Source organism: Talpa europaea (assembly GCF_964194135.1).
Source record: "Talpa europaea genome assembly, chromosome: 13".
Lineage (NCBI taxonomy): Eukaryota > Metazoa > Chordata > Mammalia > Eulipotyphla > Talpidae > Talpa > Talpa europaea.
The window spans coordinates 79,479,494-79,501,112 of NC_140080.1; the positions used below are offsets into that span (position 1 = coordinate 79,479,494).

Genomic DNA, 21,619 nt, shown 5'->3' on the forward strand with positions numbered 1-21,619 from the left:
AGGGCCCAGTGCCAAACCTAAATTGTGATTAAGTGCATATTCTGGTGAAAGAGCAGGCTGAATAAAAGCAGGGCTTCATTCACTGTGGTTGGCAAACTGTTGGGATGGTGCATCACGTCTTGTGTCCAAACGGTCAGAGGAAGGCCCCCCAATTTCCTGTGATCAGAATTTCAATGAATTCAAGTTTGCAATTCCAGTTTTTATATGATGAACTCACCCTGCAGATCTGGGGTGCAGTGAGGATGGAGATGCCACATATGAAACGAGGCTGTCCCCCTTGAAATGAGAACCAGCCAGAGGAAAGGCCAAGGTTCAGTAAATCCCCTGCGCCACAGGCCAGAGGGAGAAGATGGAGGGAGAAAGATGGTGAGAAGAAAGGGGTGAAAAAGGATGTCAGGGCTTGGAAGGAGCCAAGAGGTCATTTTCCTCCTAGGGCAAAATACAGGTTTCTCCTGCTTTGGGAAAGCAGGGCTTTGTTACTACGAGACTTTTTGGAAGCCAAAATGTTGTGCAGCAAAAGAGCGATTGCCATTCATTTATAAGAAGAAATGTTTGAGCAGACCCAAAAAACATCTACCAGATGATACCAAATAATGCATCCACCCTCAAATAACACTCACATACGGTAAACACAGGAACAAATGATTAATACACAGTCTAGATAAAGTTGCCCCTGGGAAGAAGCATGGCAAGGCCAGACTTGATGCACCACACCAACAGTTTGCCAACCACCTGACTTCCTGATCCCCGGGCTTGGGCCCCTTGTCTGCCTCAGCCAGAAAGGCCTGGAAGCTCCTTCTCACTTTAGCCCCCTCATGTCTCCCAGGCACTCTGCCTTCAGTTCATCGCAGAGAGCAACCAAGGCAGTTGTGGGAAGAGAGGACAGGCTGGAGTTCAACACCCTCCTCAGCAAGACTGGGAGAACTGCTGCTCCACCCTCTCTAGAGCTAGCCTGGGCTGTGCCCATTGGCATATTATCTGTTATAAAGTTTCCCCTAGAACTTATTTCTCTCTTGTCTTTCTTCAGAGCTGCCATTAGCCCATAAGGTACCTTTGTGCAATTCAGAAAAAGGTGTCCTTCCCTCAAGACACTTTACTGCCATCTGTTGGATAATTGTCATCATAAATACACAAATGCACCAACTCTGTTGTGAAAGGTGCTGCCTCACATAGTCACACTGTGCAGTGCACCACCTGCCCATCTGAACTCATCAACCCACCGTCTAGGTAGTGGCCGCTAAGGGTCAGTGTGAGCTAGGTAGGTAGTGAGCTAGGTAGTGGCCACTAAGGGTCAGTGTGAGCTCAGAGGCCAAACTAATTTTCGCACTGATCTGAACCAACTGCTGTGGGGATATAGATCAGGGACTAAACTAACCACACGGTGCCTTCCAAAGCCAAACAGAATTGAGTTAGAGTCTTGTGTGAGTAAGTGAATTGCAACCTAAAAACAGACCCCTCCCCCCGACCTCGAGGCCACAGCACAGGGTTGTCTGCGTTCTTCTTGCCCCGCCCAGGGGACACAAAAGCCATGCTGTGCCCCTTTTTCTCTCTGCAGGCCAAGAGGCACAAGGCTGCTCCCTCCAAACAGGAAATCTGTCCCCTGCAGGCCAGCTGGAAGTTGCCTGCGTGGGTTTCCAGAAAAGGCAGGCACTGGCAGGCCCAAGCTGCCTCCTGCGCCTGGTGCGCCAGCCGCCCCCACAGCCGCCCCTGCTCTGTCTGGAACAGTCAGTGCACGGCAGTGACAGGACACATCTCCAGCAAGCCGCCCTGGGCGGTGGGGGAGGCACAGCTAGGAGGGGCCAGGAGCCCCGAAGGACCGCCCTGTGCAGGGCTGAGACATTAGTCAAGACCCAGATGCCAGGAGCCCAGAGAATGCCCCTCGCTCAGCCTCCTTCCCGCTTCCCCAGGAAGGGACCATCCCACACCCAACGTGATGTGAGCCTTCGAGAAGCTCACGTGGTCCAGGCTTTCTTAGGAAGCAGAGTCATGAATGAGCGGCTGATGAACTGACGCAGAGTCTCTTTCCTCCATCCCCAGCTCTGGTGGAATTAGAACGTGCTTTATTTATTTTGGCAGGTGAGGATGGGGAGGGGGTGACAGGAGGATGACTGGACTTGATTTTACCCCACCCCCAACCGAATCTGCGATGGTTCACACACTGACACCCATCACTTCCGCTCGCTGAGAGCCAAGCCGCGTGGAAGTGAGAAATCACAGGCGCTGCGTGGGAGGAGATGAAAATGGTGAGGAGAGACAATCAGTGGGGCTGCCCTGGGGGTGGGGGGGATGTTCTCCTCCAACCTGCACAGCTGTGGGGAAGGGGTAGTCGGCAGAATCCAGTGGATAGCAATGCGGGGTGCAGGGGCTGGTCACGAACACTGACCCACGAAAGCCCTGCCGTCCATGAACTTCAGTTCTCCCTCCACCCCCCATGTTGTCCCCAAAAGATTTCCTCTTCCTTCTCCTCTGGACCAGAGACCTAAATCTCTCATCCAGATTCACCCAGTTCTTCACATAGCACTGGAACTTCTCTGCTTTCTCAACCTCACTGCCCTTATCAGACATAACTTATCTAAGTAGTAAGAGTCTCTAATGCTTACTGAGGACCTACTATGTGCAGTCCGCACCTATTATCTTACTTAATCCTCACAGAGACAGATCCTATGGCTACCAGGGCCACCATTTACTGATGAGGCAGGAGGTTAGAAAATTAACCAAGTGTCCATAGTTAGAAAGGGACTGAAGACATCCAGACAGGAAGGTTCTCTCTTAGTGGCAATTTCCCACTGCCAGGTCTACATTAGATGTTCCGCCCCTCACTCCCAAGCCTGAAGCTCTCCTTCCAAAACCCCTGGGGTCCACTGTACTCCCACACAGGCCATGGGTCTGACCTCAGATGAGCCTGGTCACACTTTAAAACATCATTCAGTCATTAATAGTTGCTCCTGGGCAGTGATCAAGAAAAAACACTACCCTTCATGACCCCCAAATAAATGTACAGCTAATATATTTTCCTGAGAAATTGCTCAACATAGGCCTGATATCAAGTATTGAGACAGCGTGGGGTAGACAAGCTTTCCCTCCTTTCAACTCAACATGTTCAGCCTCCCCCTCTATCCAATTCATTGTGAAGCCCACAGAGATATTCCCACAGCCCCTCAGCCACCCTCCCCATTCCTGCCTGCCACACCAGATCCTCCCAGCTGCCTTGGCTCCATTTTTCCCTTTCCATCCCAGAATCTTCTCCACTGCTTAAGTTTTTCCTCCCATAGCACTGGGACACTGGCAATTTTCATGACCCTGGAGGAACCAGAATATCACGCAGCCTGCCAACAAGGTGGGTGAGTAAGAAATGTCCAAAATCTTACCCTCCTGCAAAGCCCTTGAACCAACAAATCAATCCCTGTACATAAAAATTAGTTTAAGCTAGGAAATAGTTGCATTCACAGAGTACCTACAAAGATATCTATTACAGCATTGCCAGCAATAACAAAAAATTGAGAACAATCTAAAAATAACCACAATGGAGGATTGTAGGTATGATATGTACCTATTTGTGGAATACTATGCAGCTATTTAAAATAATGGTTTGGATTAGTTGATTCTGTAACATAATAGTAAGTGAAAAAATATGCTTTCAAAGTTGAATATAATACCATTTAAAATCAGTATGTAGTGTCAAAAACATGCACAAAAAAGAACAGGACAGGAATTCATTGAAATGTTATAAGAGGTGTATCTGAGACTACCTTACCCAATGATTAACTTCAAGTCTCTGGGTTTATTCTTGGCTCTAGGATTTATATGAAAATCACTTAACTTCTCTATGCCTCTGTTTCCTTCACCTGTAAAATGGGGATAAAAATATACCTGCCTCATGAGGTTAATGTGAAGACTAATAGATGACAGAGAGTAGGTAGCTAGGCAGGTAGGTGGATGGATGGATAGATGGATGGATGGATGGATGGATGGGTAGAGATGGATTGATCAATATAAAGTACTAATAGGAAAAGGTGTGCACACTCCTATGTTCACAGCAATACTATTCACAATAGCCAAGTCATGGAATCAACCTAAATGCCCATTGACAGACAACTGGATAAAGAAATTATGGAATATGTACTCAATGGAGTACTACTCAGCTACTTAAAAAGATGAAATAGCACCTTTTGGGACAAAATGGAAGGAGCTTAGGGTGATTATGCTAAGTGAAATAAATCAGAATGTGAAAGATAGTTACCAAATGATTTCACTCATTTGTGGAATACAAATAACCAAAGAAAATAAACTGACAAAACACAACAAAAATAATCCTTAGACTCTGTGAAAACTATAATGGCTACCAGAGAGGACAGTGGCACATGGAGGAAGGGATAGGAGAGGATCCATGACGAGATATTGACTCTGGGGATCTGGTGGGGGCTGAGTGATGCATGCACATATATGACGTGTGAAGTTGTACTCACAAAATCACATGGTTATATAAATGAGTGATAAATCATTAGACAATGATAAAAAGAGAGAAAAAAAATGTGGACCAGAATGACCTCTGACATTGAGTAAGTGCCAAAAAAAAATGAGCTACTTTTTGGGGTAATAGGATAATGGAAGATGTTGTATTATTACTGTTGTTGTTGTTACTACTACTATTACTGCTTGTTTTTTGTTTTTTTTTAAAGTACTGCAATTATTTACTAATCAGACTCTCTCCCCTCTAGACTCTGAGCTCCTCAGGAAGAAGACTGTCCTGTCCGCACTGACCCTAAGCACAGGGCCTGGTGCAGAGTAGGTCCCCAGCCAGGACCGCTGACTCATGGAGGCACACACGGCTTCCAGGCCCTCGGTCTGCCCGTGGTGAGCTGTGTGACCAAGAGCAGTTCACGTACTTCCATGAGCTTCCGTTTTCTCCTCTATAAAATGGAGGAGGGGTAAATAAGGTCCCTTTTTGTCCTGAAATCCTCTGATACTCCTCACTGGGGCCTCATTCAAAGCAGTTCTCTGCTTCCCACTCTTTCCGGAGATGATTTTCTGCAGCGAGGTGGGAGCAGATGGGGTGGGCGGGAGCTGCTGTGAGGTTCAGAGGAAGGGAGCGCTGCGGGGCCAGCCCGCTCTCTCCATCCTGGAGCCGCAGAGGCTGTGAGTCCCTGAGCCCGACCATCTCCACCAGGCTCAAGGGCACCATGGTTCCCAGGCAGCACGCACAGAAACAGAATTCAGAAGGCCCTGGATAATGCTGGAGCTGGGTGTGGGGGAAATGTCAAGGAGAGGGAAAAGGGTTGGGAAGAGCTACTGGGAAGGTCCCTGCAGGTTCAAAGTCATGATCCTATTTCCAGTTGTCTAGATGGATTTGCCAAATTCTATAAGGGATCCTGGCACTGAGCGCTTCCAAAGTCCTTTTTGATTCGGAGAGTCCAGAGTCTCAAGCCTGTGTATCTCAGAATCAGAACAAACCTGGATGTGGGGGAAGAAGAGGAGGAAACATCTAGAGAGTAACAGCAGCAACAACCAGACCTGCCTTCTTCACTGAGAGCATACTCTGTGCCCAGCTCTGCCCTTCAGGCTTCATGATTATTTTCCCCCATTAATCAGCTCCACCGTTTTACAAAGTGGGGATTAAAGTTATCCTCATTTTACAGATGAGGGGTAGAGTCACAGAGCTTAAGACAGCTGCTCATTTGCATAGCTGCTGAAGTGGCAGAGCCAGGTTTTGACCACAGAGAATGGGGTTGGGGGTTCCAGAGACCAAGCTCATGGTGGGGAGACAGACACAATGCAGAAGGCTGGAAAGAGCAGGAGGGGCATGAACTGGAGAACAAGTTCCACAGCAGAAGGAGGCAAGAGCCAGTTTCCTCTCATGGCCATGGTGGGGGGGCAGCTCCAGGCCTATCCAGGTCCTTTGGTGATGAAAGTACACCATCCACTAACCCTGAAAAGATCCCAGAAAACCACTAGTGCACCCACTTTACAGCTGAAAAAACTGAGGATGGGAGAGGAACTGAACTGGGCCAGGACTCATCACTATGGTTGGCAAAGTCAGAATTGGAACTCAGGGTATATAGCCCCAAGCACTTGCTGATCCAGGGAGCTATATATATTAGGTTAATGTTTTAGTCCATGGAATCAGCCAATAGGATTCAGAATAAGTCAGGACCGCTGACTTATTGGCACAGTGCTCATGATGGGTGTTTTTAGCATCCATCACCCCAGCCTTGGGCTTTCAAGGTACATTTGCTTTTGTACCGTGCCACTCCCTGGTAGGCCTGCCACCCACTGCAGGGCGACACAATTTGCACATGTCCTTAGTGTGTTCATTGCGATGCCTTTCTTGTCCTGTCCCTTTCGCAAATTGAAGCACTGTGCACGCTGCCCTGGCACTGGGCACCTTGCCCAGTGTGGTCTTGCCAAGACCCGGTGCACATCTGGAGCTGGATGATAATGAAAATACACCCCAGGTACCTGATAAAATGATCCAGAGGGGAAGCAGTGACAACGTTGGACAAATACAATCCCATCATTACCTGCCCCCAGCCTCTGGGCAGCTTTAGACCCCAGCACTGGCTGTTCCATTTAGTGTAACAAGAAAGGAAAGTCAATTCAAACTGGGAATTTGGATGAAAATGTGGTCCACCCCATCCTTCCACCCACCAGCTCCCAGTCCACCTGCCCGAGCCTGGCATCTGCTGGGGGCTCACTTCGAATAACCAGTTCCTCGGTCTCTTTGGAGCATCACACAAAACTGAGTGCAGCCATATTTATTATTAATCCACCAAAGGAAAAAAAAAAAGCAATCCTTAGAGGAAGGCTTGTCCCTAACAAAGCCCAGGGAACATGTCCCACCTGGGGCCAGGGAAGGGGGCAGAGACCACCTGAAACAGGGCCCTCTCTGGCACCAGTGAGGCCTGGGTCTGAAACATGGATGAGCTCTTGTGCCTGGGTTGTGATGGCTCTGGGGTATGAACAGCCCCAGGCCAGCTGGAACTCAGTTCTCTGCTTCAGGGGCCACTCTCATTGCCAAGTTGGCAGAGCTTTCCGGAAGCGATGTGATGGGCTCAGAATGAATTTAAGCCACGTGATCATCTCAATGCTTTTCATGGTGAGAGGGTCTGTGGTTGGCACTGGGATAGGGACAATTACTTAGCCAGATGGCAGGAAATGACATCATATCAGCATTGAGAAGGCCAGGCAGGGTCTGTCCTAAACAGTTCTTGCCCATACCTCCCGATCAGGTGGCAATTTCTAGGTGCAAGTTCCTTCAGGACCTAACATTGGGTCACCTTGAATCTATGTAAAGACACCATACCATCTTGTCCCACCTTGTCTAAGTGGGATGTCCCCACCCCACAATCCTTCAATACTGCCTCTTACTTGACCCCCAACCCCAGAGATGTGCCCTGAGCCTCCTTGGGTACCTTGTCACTCTCAGCCTTTGCAACTCTGCTGAGGGCTTAGCAATTGTACCTGCTTGCTGTGCCCCATGATGTCACACCAAAATTGACAACACCCAAGTAGGCGGGCAGGAGACACCTGGAGCCAGGCAAGAGAGAAACAGGAGGCACTTTGCTCGCAGAGTATCTGAGAAAGCAAGCCCTGCAAGGGACCTCAGAGACCACCCTGTCCAACCTCCTGGTAAGATGAGGAAGCAGCCCGGGTGGGACGGGCCACCTGCCTAAGGTTGTCCCCGAGGGCTGGGACTAGGAGATAGCTCTCTGGCCTCCAGCAGAGCCCTTTCTACCTATCACTTCTCCTGGTCTTCATGAGGGGGTGTGTCTACACACAGCACCCCACCCCCATACACACAGAGCCTGTTTCTTACTGATCTTCACCCAAGCCCCTAAATCCCAACAACCACATCTACAGGTGGGAGTGGAAGAGCTGTCACAGGTGGGTAGACCCCAGCATCACCCCCAGAGAAACCTGAGCTTGGCTGGAAAGAACAACTAGACACTTAGGAAGTAGTCAGAGCCCAAAAAGGCCAATAGTAGTCCCTGAAATGTGTTTCTCAGGCAGTGATCCATCTCAAACCCCCATCAGCCACGGTGGCTCATTCTGCTGTGATTAGGCCAGACTGTGTCTGAATCTTAAGAAGCAGATTAAAAACCCCTTCTCTGCTTGTGAGAGTCTCCTCACTGCAGCTGGGGGAGGGGTTAGGCCTACTGAGAATCCCTGCACCAGAGGGGATGCTGCCAATTTCACTTTCTCTAGTTTTCAGGAGAAGGGGATGCAGAGGTGGGGAGAGGTCATGCTATTTGGAAAGGCTGGGGCTTTGTTCTAAACCCAGCAGGGTTTGGTGACATGAAGAAAATGGAAGGAGAAGACAGAAATATTGGGTGAGGGGGAGGCGCTGGTCCTGACATGTCCTCTGCCCCAGCATATGTTTTAGTAAGAGACAGCTTTATTATCTCTCACCAACTTGCAACAGAAACCACCCCGGCAAGCAGGCTCTGGGGAGAGCAACACGAGGGGGTCCTTGTTGGCTTGATGGGCTGGAGCCAGAGCCCCAGAAACTGCTGTTAGCAGTCTGGCTTCCGCTCCATGATCTGGGAGCAGGTGGGGAGAGGGTGTCTCATCTTCAGTCCTATTTCCCGTGGGTCCCTTGAAACCTCCTCTTGGTGTATGAGTGCTGGAGAGAACAGCTTTCAGAGCCACCGCCTGCCAGACACTGGAGCCAACACAGTCTGAGCAAACAGGTTGAGAAATGGGAGCTGCTAGCCTGAGACCAGGAAGCAAGGGGAGTGAGAGGGGTGGTCTGTTCACGCTTACCTTGACTGTCCCTGCAGGTGCAAAAGTGGAGATAACAATAGGCCCTCCCTCCTAGGATGCTGTGGATCTTAATAGGATGCTAATTATAAAGAGAAGGCACAGGTGACAGAAGCATTGTGTCTGAGGTTACAGAGCTAGCAGGTGGTATTGTTGGCATCTGGGCCTGGGATTTCATGAACCGAGATGTGGAGCTCTGAACCATGATGCCCTACCCCCTCCTGGTGGGTACCTTAACCTCAGCGATTTGTATCCTCTTCCAGGCTGAGAGCTCTTAGAGGGCATGGACCATGTCCTACCCCAGACCCAGCATCTGAGAGCAGCTCAGGAGGGCCACACCAATGGCAGCTGCTAATGGTGATGCTTCAGTTCAAGGCATGGGAAATAAATAAATAAATAAATCTTTAAAAAAAAAAAACTACTATGACCTACCACCTCACACACATTAAGTCAGAAATATCAAGTATTGGTGAGTACATAGAGAAACTGGAATCTTTGTGCCTTGCTGGGGATATGTAAAATGAAACAACTGCTTTTGGAGGACAGTATGGCAGTTCCTTGAAAAATTAAACATAGAATTACCAGAGGATCCAGTAACTCTGCTCTTGGGTATGTACCCAAAAGAGTGGAAAGCAGGGCTTTGAATGGATATTTGCACACCATTGTTCACAGTAGCATTAACCATAATAGTGAGAAGGTGGGAACAACCCAAATTTTCATCAACAGATGAATGGATAAATAAAATGATACAGACATACAATCCAGCCTAAAGAATTAAAATTCTGACATCTGCTACAACATGGATGAACCTTGAAGTCATGATACTAAGTGAAATCAGTCAGGCACAAAACGGCAAACACTGGATGATTCCACTTACTCGAGGTTCTTAAAGTAGCCAAATTTGAAGACACAGAAGTAGAGGACAGCAGGGACTTCAGGGAACAGGAATAGGAGTTATTATTTAATAGGTAGAGAGTTTTGCTTGGGAAAGATGAAAAACTTCTGATCATGGATGGGGGTGATGGTATATGTGAATTTACTTAATGCCCCTGAATTACTCATCCAGAAATGGTTAAGATGATAAAATTTGTTATGTATATTTTACCACAATAATAAAAGAAAGCAGGGGGATGGAGTCAGGGAGGCCCCCATACTTGACTCTGATCAGCCCCCATGTGGAACAGAGGGTTCTAGCCTAGGAGGTTATGTTCTTGAGGGTAAACGACAAACCAGAGCTACTCGGGAAGGCAGACTGGAGAAGAGAGACTAAGAGAGGGCTATGACCCTGAGCAGAGAGAAGTGTGTCTGCAGAGAGCTGCAGGACTCATGTAAAATCACGCATGTGCCGTGGGGTGCGGGGGGGGGGGGAAGGGGCAGACTGGGACACATAAGCAGACATCTTGGGGAGATCTATAGGGTTTAATTTGGGGGAGATATACAGGATTTAATTTCAGGAAGACCTTTCTGACAATTTAGGAGTGGAATGGGTGGCCCTGGGAGTGGGGAACTGGCCACCATTCCAGAAAGGCTGGATTCAAACCAAAGCACTGAAGAAGCAACCACATGGCTACAGTGGAAGGGCTTCCTGTGACCCAAGGAAATTGGCCCAACCACCACCTTAGCCCCTAGCCACAATCCTATACACACTCTGGTCTCTGAGGTGCAAGCTAACTGCCCTTGATCTTGCCCTGCCAAAGAGGCAGGCAGAAAGCACATTCCAGAAGAACGGGGAGACTCATATTCTAGTCCCATCAGCCAATGGCTATTTGATCTCAGATGAGTCACCACTTCCCTGGACTTCAGTGTTTGCCTGTGTAACTAATACCTGCCTGCTCTCCCTCACCTTCCCGCCCCAGAGGTAGGGTGAGGATGAAATGCAGCAAGGACTGGTAAAGAAAAAAACCCAGACATCTTACCACCCGTCCTCCCCTCCCTTCTGATCTCTGCTTTCTGGTGCATTTCCCAGGGTGCTGGGGTGGGGGGGCAGAGCAGGCTTATATAATGCTGTGTGATTATTTTAATATGTGCTAATACAGGATATGCTCAGGGCTTTGTTGTCCCTCCATCATGCCCCTTGCACACCCCATCTCCTTGAGCCCCCACAGCACCCAAGCTTGCTATTGGGACAGCCGCGAGGATGAGATGGGGTCCCACTGAGCCCATGCCACCAGGAAGACCTTAGAGGAGATGACAAAATTGCCTAGAACCAGACAGAGATCTGGTGAGTCCTGCCTAGGCAGGCAAAGCAGCCTTGGCACTGACCTCTGGGCATGTCCATGGGGTTGAAGCTGGCCAGAAGGTCTCGGCACCACTGGCGATCACCTTCCACCTTGCTCAGCCAGTTGTTGCAGTTGAAGTAGTATCGGAGATGAGGCCGCTTCATGTCGGTCACGATCACACTGTCCAGGTACCAGCTGGCGTTCAAGCCCGTGTTGTCATGTTCAATCCTGGGGCAGAAGCAGATGCCCAGACCATCACTGACAGAATAGACGATGCCCCTTCCACACTGGAATGCCCAAGTGTTTATGCCAAGAGGGTCAATGATTTATTGTTGCTGCTGTTGTTAGAGGTACCTCTCAAACCTTAGTTTTCTCATCTATGAAATAGGGATACTTTGCAAGGTGGGTGTGCCCATGAATGAATGTGATTTGTGGCTTTGCCTGCAAGGAAATATTACCTTCCATAGAAAATCTAGGATCAGGGTCTCCCTGGTGGTGCAGCAGGTTGAGCACAGCACTGTGAGGCTGTCCAAAGCCTCTGCAGGGCGGGTTCGATTCTCGGCTGGCCGGGGAGATTCCCACATGGCCCAGCAGACCTCTCCTGCCTTGCCCGCTGCTCCCCTCAGCAGTACTTTCAGTCTGTCTGCCTGTTCTTCTCCCTGCTCTGTCTCTGGTGAATCCTCTCACCCTCCCGCACCTCTGGCCTGTACCCCAGCTATTGTATAAATTAAAAATAAATAAATAAATCTTTTTTTTAAAAAAAGAATATTCATTTATTGTTTTAAAAAAAAGAAAAAAAAAGAAAAAGAAAAAAAGAAAATCTAGGTTTACCAAGGCTCACAAGGGGACCATCTTGAGCTTCCCCGGTCTCACTGACTCCCAGACCTCCCAAACATTCTCCTTAGTTCCACCACCCAGAGGCTCCCTCCCCCATGCCCACCTAGACTGGTAGTGTCCTATGGAAATGTCACATGAGCTGTATGTATAAGCTACACATGTCATTGTAGATTTTAGAGAAGTTACATTTTAAAAGAAGCAAAGGACCTGGCAAAATTAATTTTTTAACAGTGTACTCCATTTGATCTATTTGTCATTTCAACATATATCCATGTAAAAATTTGTTAACAAGATATTTCAGTCTTTTACTTAGACCATGTGTTCGGAACTCTTGCATATCCTCATCCATTAGCATACCCCAATAGGGATCAGCCTCGCTACAAGTGCCCGTGGCTGTGTGGGGTTACTGCATTTGGGCAGCATAAATCCAGACCCTTCAAATTCTGCCCCCAAATCTTCTCCCCTTTCCTATGGTTCCCTCATCCTTGATAGTCCCAGTTTCTTCTCTAAGATCAGTTTCTTTTTCAGAACTTGACAGCCTCAGACAGCCTCACCTTGCACCTAGCATCTCATCCCATTGCAGTGAGGCCTTAAATGGACAACCACAGTACCAGACAAGCACATAGTCCCAGCAGATGTGGGGCACAGATACAGGCAAGGATCAAGCCTGTGCCTGCATGGAAGAGGTACCTTGGCTGGTTGGCTGCCATTCTTTACACACGAGCCCACTTCCTGACTCTCCCCAGCAAAAGCCTGTAACCCTAACACCCCACGCTACCAGTGCTAGCACCTCATAGGCCTCCTGTTTCCCCAGAACAGAGAGAGTTCATAATCCTGCATCTCCTCGCAGGGGAAGAAAGTCAGGGCTGAGCTAAGGCTGTGTTTGACTCACGTCAAGGCCTTCATCTGGATACAATCAGATACTCTTGACATTCTGACAAATGGGCATAAACTTGAATGCAGGTGGGTAGCAGGAGAAAAAGGAGCACTTGAAGCTTCTTCCTCAGCTACCGGCTGATCTGTTATCCCTACCCAGTCATTCTTCGCCCTCCCCCAGAGAGAGCAAATGCATCCTACCAGGTCCCCTGGCATCTGCTGTGTGCCAGTTACTTCTATAAACTCATACTCATTGGTCCTCACTAACCTAGGAGCTTGGCACCATTATTACATATGGGGAAACTGAGACTCAGAAAGGGAAACTGTCCCACAGTGAATAAATGGCTGAACAGAAATTTGAACCAAGACAATCTCAAAGTCTACCAACTACTGTGCCAGTGTCAGTCAGAGTATTTTTCCCACATTTGTGAAAATTTTTCCCAAACTGTCTTAACCCAAAGAAGTAAATCTCTAATGGACAAATTTAGGGCACTGACTCAGGGTGGGAGGAAAAGATATGGGTTTTGGTAACCTCTCCGGTGACACCACGGGCGTGATCATCACTTAGAAGGTATAGATGAAGTCAGTTCCTCACCTACTTGCCTTAATGCCCTCCCCCACCATAGCCCAAGCAGAGGCCAGATTATCACCTGATTTTGTAGATGAGGCCCACATTGTTGGTTCTCACCCGGAACACGTCCACGTTGGCCTTCTCAAAGGCAGACTCGCTCCTGCAAAGAAGGTGTGCGCCCAGTTAACACAGATCAGCATTTGGCGCACAGGCCCAGGAGGAGAGCCAAGGGCTGGCAGCCTCCTTCTTCCTCCATCGTCCCACTGGGAAGTGCCACGAGCAACCAACCCCATTTTGAGATTCCTTTCTGATGTGGTTTGGGAGAAGGAGGGCCAGGACCGTCAGTATTCACCCGTGTCTCACACCCACGTGATGCCTACATGTGTCTCTATGGAAGGAAATAGTCACCCCATTTCACACACAAGGAAACTGCTGGTTGGTAGTAGAATTGGGACCAGAATCTGACTTGCCAAAGACCTGACCCAGTGCCCCATGGTTGCTCCGGGTTGGGACCATGGAGGAAGAAATCATGCCCAGTGCTTTCGGGCCTACAGGCCTCCTGGCCTCTCCTCCTCTCCTGCTGTTCTTGCTGGGAAAAATGGCAATGGCAGCCCCAAGCAGGTAGAGGTCTTGGGTGCTGGAGTGCGGTCCTGCCATTCCAGTAAGAAGGAAGCACTCAGCCCAAGCCAACAATCGAGGGAGAGGGTGGTGAGGGAGCCCACGTCTGGCATCCTGCAGACCGTGCGAGCAGCAAGTACAGCTGAGGCATTATGCAGTGTGGCAAGTCCCCACCCGAGAGTGTCCTACATTCAATCAGCTTGGACATGGCAGAACAGGAGCATCCTCGCAGAGTCCTCCGGAGTAGAAGCTGGAATCCCCCGTGGACATCTGCTGTCCTCTGTGCAGCTGGACCCTTCCGTGGGAGCCCAGGCCGCCGGCTGCTCTTCCTGATGCTACAGAGAAGCCCGGGAGGGGCTGAGGGCCGTCGCCCTCCCTCCGTGTGCCTGGCCATGCGCTTAGCACCAGCACACGCATGGGGAAGGAAAAGCTTGGAGGACATTCCTATCTATTGGCCATCAGGCTGCCCCAAAGTAAAGAGCAGGCGAGAGGTCTTCTCCTCAACGGGTTCAGACTCTCAGCAGCAGAAAGTGTCCAAGTTTCTAGAGAGTCACTTTGTCAAATGGCCAGTCCTGGGAGCAAGTTTCCTTAAGATGGGCACATCAGAAGACAGGGCTGGGGGGCCTCCTAAAGGGGTGCAGAGCTCAGGAAAGTGGGTGAAAGTGCATGCCTGGCACTTTATAGGGGGAGGAGGCCCTGAAGGTGCAATCAGGGCACAGAGGTGAGGAGGAGAGGGTGGGAGAAACTCCTGGGTGTTGTAGAGTGAAAGGGCCCCCTCCAGGCTGGCTGCATATACCTGAGGCTCAGGGGGTGCAGCCCCCCAAGGTAGCCAGGGGTGAGACAACGCATGGTACACAGTCACTGTACCATTGGCTTGATAAAGATGGCTAATATTTCATTTTAAACAATATGGAAATATTGAACGTTTCCACATTTAAAAAAATTCAGTCTCATGAGAAAGAACAAGGGGAGGCTCTGCTGTGGCTCATCCAGACAATAGAATATTATTCTGCAGTAAAAGCAAGTGAGCCCTCGAGCCAGGAAAGGACATGGGGAAACTTAATGCATATTGAGAAGTGCAAGGAGCCAATCAGCAAGGGCCATTATATGACTCCAACTCTGTGACATTCTGGAAAAGGTCAGTGGTGACCAGGGCTTAGTGCGGGGAGGGGTGAATGGTAACAGCACAGAGCACTTTCAGGACAAGCAACTCCTCTGTATGAGACTGTGGTGGTGGACACACGCCATTATCCATCTGTCAAAACCCATAGGGGATATCCAGCCAAGAGTGAACCCTGATGTAAACTATGGATTTTAGTTAATAATAAGCTATCAGGGGCCTCCCCGGTGGCGCAGCGGTTGAGCGCTGGGTTGCGAAGCTTCCCGCAGCCTCTGCAGCACCAGTTCGATCCCCGGCTGCTCCCCGGCCACAGGAGGAGGGTCCCACATGGCACGCAGACCTCTCCTGCCGCCCGCTGCTCCCCTTAGCAGTGTACTTCGGTCCTTCTGCTTGCTCTGCTCCCCGTTCTGGCTCTGGTGAATTCTCTCACCCTCCGGCACTTCTGACTATACCCAGTGCTTGTATAAATAAATAAATAAATAAATAAATAAATAAATAAATAAATAAATAAATAAATCTTTTAAAAAATAATAAGCTATCAATATTGGTTCGACAATTGGAGCAAATGTATTAGACTAATACAAGTTGTTAATAATGGGGAATGGGTAGAGGAGAATATCATCTTTGGGTTCTAAAAGAAGAGCAAGGAAAAGGGAGAAGTAAATCTTCCTTCCTGGAAAGGATGAAAAGCAACACACCTCTTGCTCTGTTTCAGAGTCAAAGCTGTAGGAATGACTTGTAAACATCAGTTCTGTGCATCAGAGTGCATGCACAGGAAACAAAGAGAGGAATAAGAGCTGCTTTCTGTTTCAATAGCTGAGAAAAGGAAATTGATTTTTAGAGTAAATACACAATGGTCTCTACAGCAAATGAATAACCCAGGAAACAGCTACCCTGGAAAGCTATCAATGGAATATTACACGACCATTAAAAATCTTGTTATAAAAGAATAATGAAACAGAAGCATGTTTATGATGTAGGTTTAAGAGTAAAAGTAGGTTACCAAAAGAGTAAAAGCAGGTTAAAAATAGAACATAAAACAGAACAAACAAATGAAACAGGATAAAAACTTCATTGAAAAGAGAAAAAGAATGGAGTATATGTCCTGTCTTATTTTTTGGTTTTCTGAAGGGAACGCATCTTGTTTTGTAATTAAGATAAAAGCACAATCCCCTGTCTCAGTGGCACCCCCGTTCCATCCAGCCGGTAGCTGCCTACAGCAAATTCATTGGAATTAATTTGAGGATTGCATGAAATTGGGATAATACCAATGCAGGTGAGCAGGGGAAGAGGAGGGTGATTTGATAGCAGAGGACAGAAGGTCTCTGGTCAAAAGACGTATTGGAAATGCAGACTTCACACTCCCCTGCAGAGATCACAGCTTCACTGAGGCTCCTGGTCAATCCCTAAGAAAGGCTACTGCAGTGCCCAACCCCCTGCCCAGGCCCGCCTTCAGCAGGGACCCCACCCAGGAGAGCCCTTCCAGGCTGCAGATTTAGCCACCACCCAGGTCCAGAGCCAGCTGGCTAAAGAGACAAACATTCTCCGACACTCTCAGAAGGTGCATTCTCAACAGGAGAAGCGGGTTCCAGGAGATACATGAGATCCCATCCTTTTGCCATATTCTGAACATATGACCCAATGTTGGGGGTGGTTCTGGGTCAGGGAGAAAAGAACCCAGAGAGTGGGGGGCTTCCTTGGGGAGCCACAGCTGTGGCAGCCTGAACTATTCGTGAATGGTATACACGAAAGTACTTTGCAGTATGTAGTGTGTCCGTGTGTATATGTGAATCAAAAAAAAAAAAAAATAACACTAATCTGGATGCAGATAACCCATGGGTTTGCATTTGGGGTGACACAGTGTGGAAGGATGGAAGAGCAAGGAAGGATGAGACGAGATTTGGAGACCTGTGGGCATTCTGGCCTGGGTGGTGGGGGAGAGGGCCGGCTGAGCTAACTGCTTCGAAATCTCTCTGAACACTGTAACCTCCACTGCCACATGTATTATTCTGACAACCTGGGGTTCCTTGGAAAGCTACACTCCCCTCCCAGACTAAGGTCTTAAATGAGGAGGATTTTATAGACATGTTCTGGGTTCTTGTAGCGGCCAAGTTCTGGTTTCCTCCTTCTCCACTTATCTGCCCTCCACCGTGAGATGACTGACTCTCGACCTTTTCGTAAGTAGATCCTCCACTGATCAGCTTTCAGGAGAGGCCTTCTACACTCTGGTCCTCCCCTGCCTCTGCAGCCTTCTCCTCTCTGCCCCCCAGGCTGTCCTGACCTCCCAGCCAGCAGGTCCCTTCCCAGCCCATAGGCCTGAGCAGCCTCTTGCTGCCTCTGTGATTTTCAAGCTTTCCCCTTGGGCTAAGCTAACCCTTTTTATAGCCCTCTCTTCTCTGAGCCTTGTTTCACACAAGGCCCAAATTACCTGTCCATCCCAGTAAAGTCTTGCCCTAGCCACCTGCATACCAAACTTACTACTTACAAACAACTGGGATGGAAGCCAGAGGCAGGAAGCCAGCCTCTCCTCACCCTCCTGCTCCACCTAGCAAGCCCTACCTGTCACCTCTCCAGCCTCTCCAGGATGTCAGCTGATGCTGCAAGCCTTCCCCCCACCCCAAAGCCCAGCCCCACCATGGGCTCGCACACAGAGCTCCCCACCAGTCAGACTAGGGTCCTAGCTAACCTGTACCCTTGTGGAGTATGACACAGTTATGGGAGAAACCCCCGCCCCGCCAGCTGATCCTCATAGTTGATGGGGTGTGGCTTCACACATGGGGGGCGGGCCTGGGGCTGCTGGTGGCCACATGTGGGTCCCCACCCTGCAGCTCCCTTGTGCCTTGGGCTCTCTATCAGGCTGCAACCTCTCCTTCCCATTGAGAAGGAAACTGGATCTCACACGCCCCGGGGCCAGGCCCAGTGACAAACCTTCACACCCGTAATAAGAGGGCCTCTGGGGCCTTCCTGTGAGGATGTTTTGGCAAATGAAGAGGGTGAAGGGGAATCGTGTGAAGATACCAGGTGTGTGCAATAGGAAAGCGTGAGAAAAGGGTGAAAGGATATGATGCTGCTTCTGCTTTAGAAAGTCAGACTGGGGACTCCAGAAACCAGCTTGGCCATCACCCCTGGGTCTACTGGCTTCTCCCTAAAGGGGTGGTTCTGGGGAGCACTCATGGCAAAAAGGATGGGCATTTCATGTATGCGCGTTACCGTGCCCACATCACGGGAGCAAAAGACATCTGCAAGTGGTCACTCCGCAGCGCAAGCAGTGCGAGAAGGCGGGTACCCTGTTCTGCGGAAATGGACAAAACAGGGTGTTATGCTGCCTGGATGCCACAGCTCAAATTCTAGGTGTACCCCTTATCCAGGCCCAGCAGGGGTGCTAAGCACAAAGTTTGGGGGGTGCTCCTAGCCTGTGGACCCCACCCGTCTATAACCTCCCCTGCCACCTCTGGAAGTGTTCAGCCCCCAAGCCTCAGAGGTCACAACCTGCTGCCCCAGGAGGCTGTCAAGGGGGTCCCCCATGTCCCTTCTGGGGCCACAGGGCCATGAGCTGGAAGAAAATATCTCAATAAAAACCTGGGGGTTAAGCACCAACTTTCCTATCCCAAAGCTTCAGGACTCAGAGCTCCCTGCCCGTCCTTTCCAGGCCTCGTGTTCCTCTTGTAGTAGTTGGAAGACACAGATGCAGTGGTTTTCAAGTTTTTCTTGGCTGAGAAACTCTTGACCTCAAATAGTCAAATCTAACTCAGAAAATTCAGTGGGTGAGACCACTGTTAAGTTGAGCTGTTCGGGGGGAAGGAATGGTAGAGGCTCAGGGGGCCCAGAACCAGTGGATCAGCCCCCAGATTCATGCAGTGTAGACTGAAGACCAGCTGCCTGGTCCACCCTCCAGCCTCCAGACAACTCGGGGATTCTGAGGTCCGCGGAACTGTTCTCCTGTTCTGCTGTGTAACTCTGTGTGCACGGAGTCGAGGAGAGTCACAAAGAGAGCGCCCCAGTCTCAACAGGTTATAATGAAATGGGGGCACAGGTGTACATACACACACACACTCACACTCACAGATACACAAGCACACACACAGGAATGCATTTGACTGACGCACAGGTGATTTTCAGCAGGAAGGTATAAGATAGTGCTGGTCCCTGGCTGGGATGATGGGGCACAGCATTTTCCACTCCTGGCTCCCTCACATGCATCATATTGTTTCTCCACCCCAATGCCTGACTTCAGCAAAAAGGGAATTACCACTTTCTGATGGTCCATGAGGAAGCCAAGGCCTGGGAGGCAAGATCGCCCACATCACATGGCACCTAAAGTGTAAAGCTGGACCTAGCCCAGGTTTCCTGGTCCTGCACACACTGGGGAAATGTGAGTGGCATTACTAGCCACAAAAATCAAGACAGGAACTTAGGGAAGTTGGTTGATACTCACTGGAGAGGGCCATGTCTGTCATTAGCAAGGCCCCTTACTATTTAATAGACGTGTGGTCACATATGCCTTCTCCCCTGGGTTCCAGAATTGTATCAGCCTGACTAATAGCCCCTGATCCATCAAGGCCAAACGGGTACTCACTTGCTGGTAAGATGGAGCTTGGGAGAGAGTCCGTTCTCTCCGAAAATGGTGATGAAGACATTGGCATCTGTCCCTGCACCACGCACATCCCCCGTGGCTGTGACCACCTCGTACACTGGAGGAGGAGAGGAAAAGACACTGCAGACTCAGAAGGAAACCTGGAGTCCTGCATGGGCATGGAGAAGTCAGAGCAGGATCCTGCAGCCCTCCAGGGGCTGTCCAGCCCCAGAGGACTCTGTGAACCCCTGTGACAACTGACCAGGCCCTGAGCCAACATGAGACTCCCCACAAGTCCTGCCATAAGACCAATATCTCCCACTAAACTGCATCCTCATTTTACAGGTGAGGGAGCTAAAGGCAGGGGGACAGTCCTGGACACACACTGGAGCAGAGCAGCTGAAGTTGAAAAGACAACGATGACAGCACTAAGTGTGAGCAAGAATGTACGGCTACTCCTGTGCACTGCCAATGAGAGTGCAAATTAGAACCAGCACAGTTAGCCAAACATACGCCAACAATTCTGCTTCCAGTTATACATCCAAGATAAATGAGTACATACAAGATTTGTAGCAGCTTTATTCAAAATAGCTACAAGCTGGCAATAACCCAAATGTCCATCAGCAATCGAATGGTTGAATAAAAGCTGATGCATTTATAAAATGCAATAGTACAGATTGAAAAAGACAAACTAGATAATGTGTCACAACATGGGTAAATGTCTCAGATGTGCTGTTGAAAGAGAAGCTACACATACACCAAAGCCGATTCTACCATAACTGGCTATGTGATTACAACCAAATTTGTTACGGGGCCCCAATTTTCTTATCTCCCTTAATCTCCCTATCGCCATGATGATGTAGGAATAATTTCGTCCTTGAAGGATTATGACCATGATTAAATCAAACAAAATAAGGTTTTATTTTATTTGACTCAGTGTTTCCACATGCCGTATGACTCCATTTATACAAGTTCAAGAACAGAAAATCCTGATCTGTGGTACTAAAATCAGGAGAGCTATTACCTCTGGGAAGGAGAGTGGAGGAGTTTTCTAGAGGCTGGAAATGTGTCCTGACCTGAATGGTTACTCAGCACACACGTGTGAAGTATTACCACAGTGAACCTGTGTGAGTTCTCTCTCTCTCTCTCTCCATACATACATGTACTGTATATACACACATATATGTAATATCACTTCTATTTAAAAATTTTAATTAAAAAACTCAATTAAGATGATTGAAGAATAATCTTGTGGGAAACACAAAATTCTCTTTGATCCCAGATGGGAGGGCCCCAATAATGAAGTTCCATGGCCAGCACAAAGACCTGTCAACCACAACATAAGGGTGTTTCTAGCACAGAACAAGGCAAATGGGAGTTGATCATGAAAGAACACCCAGCTTAGTGACTGAAGCCATCACTGACATGAATGTGGATTATGGAACTAAGCTCACCTGAATTTAGATGCCGATTGTACCATTACTGGCTATGTGATTTCAACCAAACTTGTTATGGGGCCCCAATTTTCTTATCTCCCTTAATTTCCCTATTTCCATGATAAGGTAGGGATAATTTCTTCCTTGAAGGATTATGACCATGATTAAATGAAATAAAATAAAGTTTTCTTTTATTTGACTCAGTGTTTGACTCAGTGTTTGACTCAGTGTTTCCACATTTTTGACTCAGTGGACTATTGACTCAGTGTTTTCACATCTAGGAATTTATCTTATAGACATTCTTCCACAGTTGCATGAAAGCTATGCATTCTATACGTGGTCAACTGTCATCATTACAGCCATCAACACAACCTTCACCACACCAGCATCATCTCTACTGTCATCATCACCATCATCACCATCACCGTCACCACAGCACCATCCCCATGCTCTGCAAGGTCCAACTGCTTTCCCCACAAGGGAGCATCTCCTTGCAAAGCCCCAGGCCCCCATCTCCATCAGCCACAGTGGGTAGTGGCCCTTCAACCCCCACAGGAACTGTGATGAGATCAGGCCTCCTCCCTCCCAACTCAAGGGGGTGGGACTGTGGGT

General features: G+C 48.8%; 1 protein-coding gene across 3 annotated transcripts in view; it reads right to left on the minus strand.

Annotated features, from left to right (window-relative positions):
• LOXHD1 (lipoxygenase homology PLAT domains 1) overlaps positions 1-21,619 on the minus strand; it is a gene marked incomplete at both ends in the record, with an annotated part of 125,188 nt that overhangs the window by 102,838 nt on the left and 731 nt on the right. For all 3 annotated transcript variants that reach the window (XM_084252107.1, XM_084252106.1, XM_084252105.1), the window contains 3 exons: positions 11,020-11,204; positions 13,340-13,420; positions 19,575-19,689. In XM_084252107.1, the coding sequence (XP_084108233.1) occupies positions 11,020-11,204; positions 13,340-13,420; positions 19,575-19,689 (381 nt within the window). The remainder of the gene's footprint in view (positions 1-11,019; positions 11,205-13,339; positions 13,421-19,574; positions 19,690-21,619) is intronic.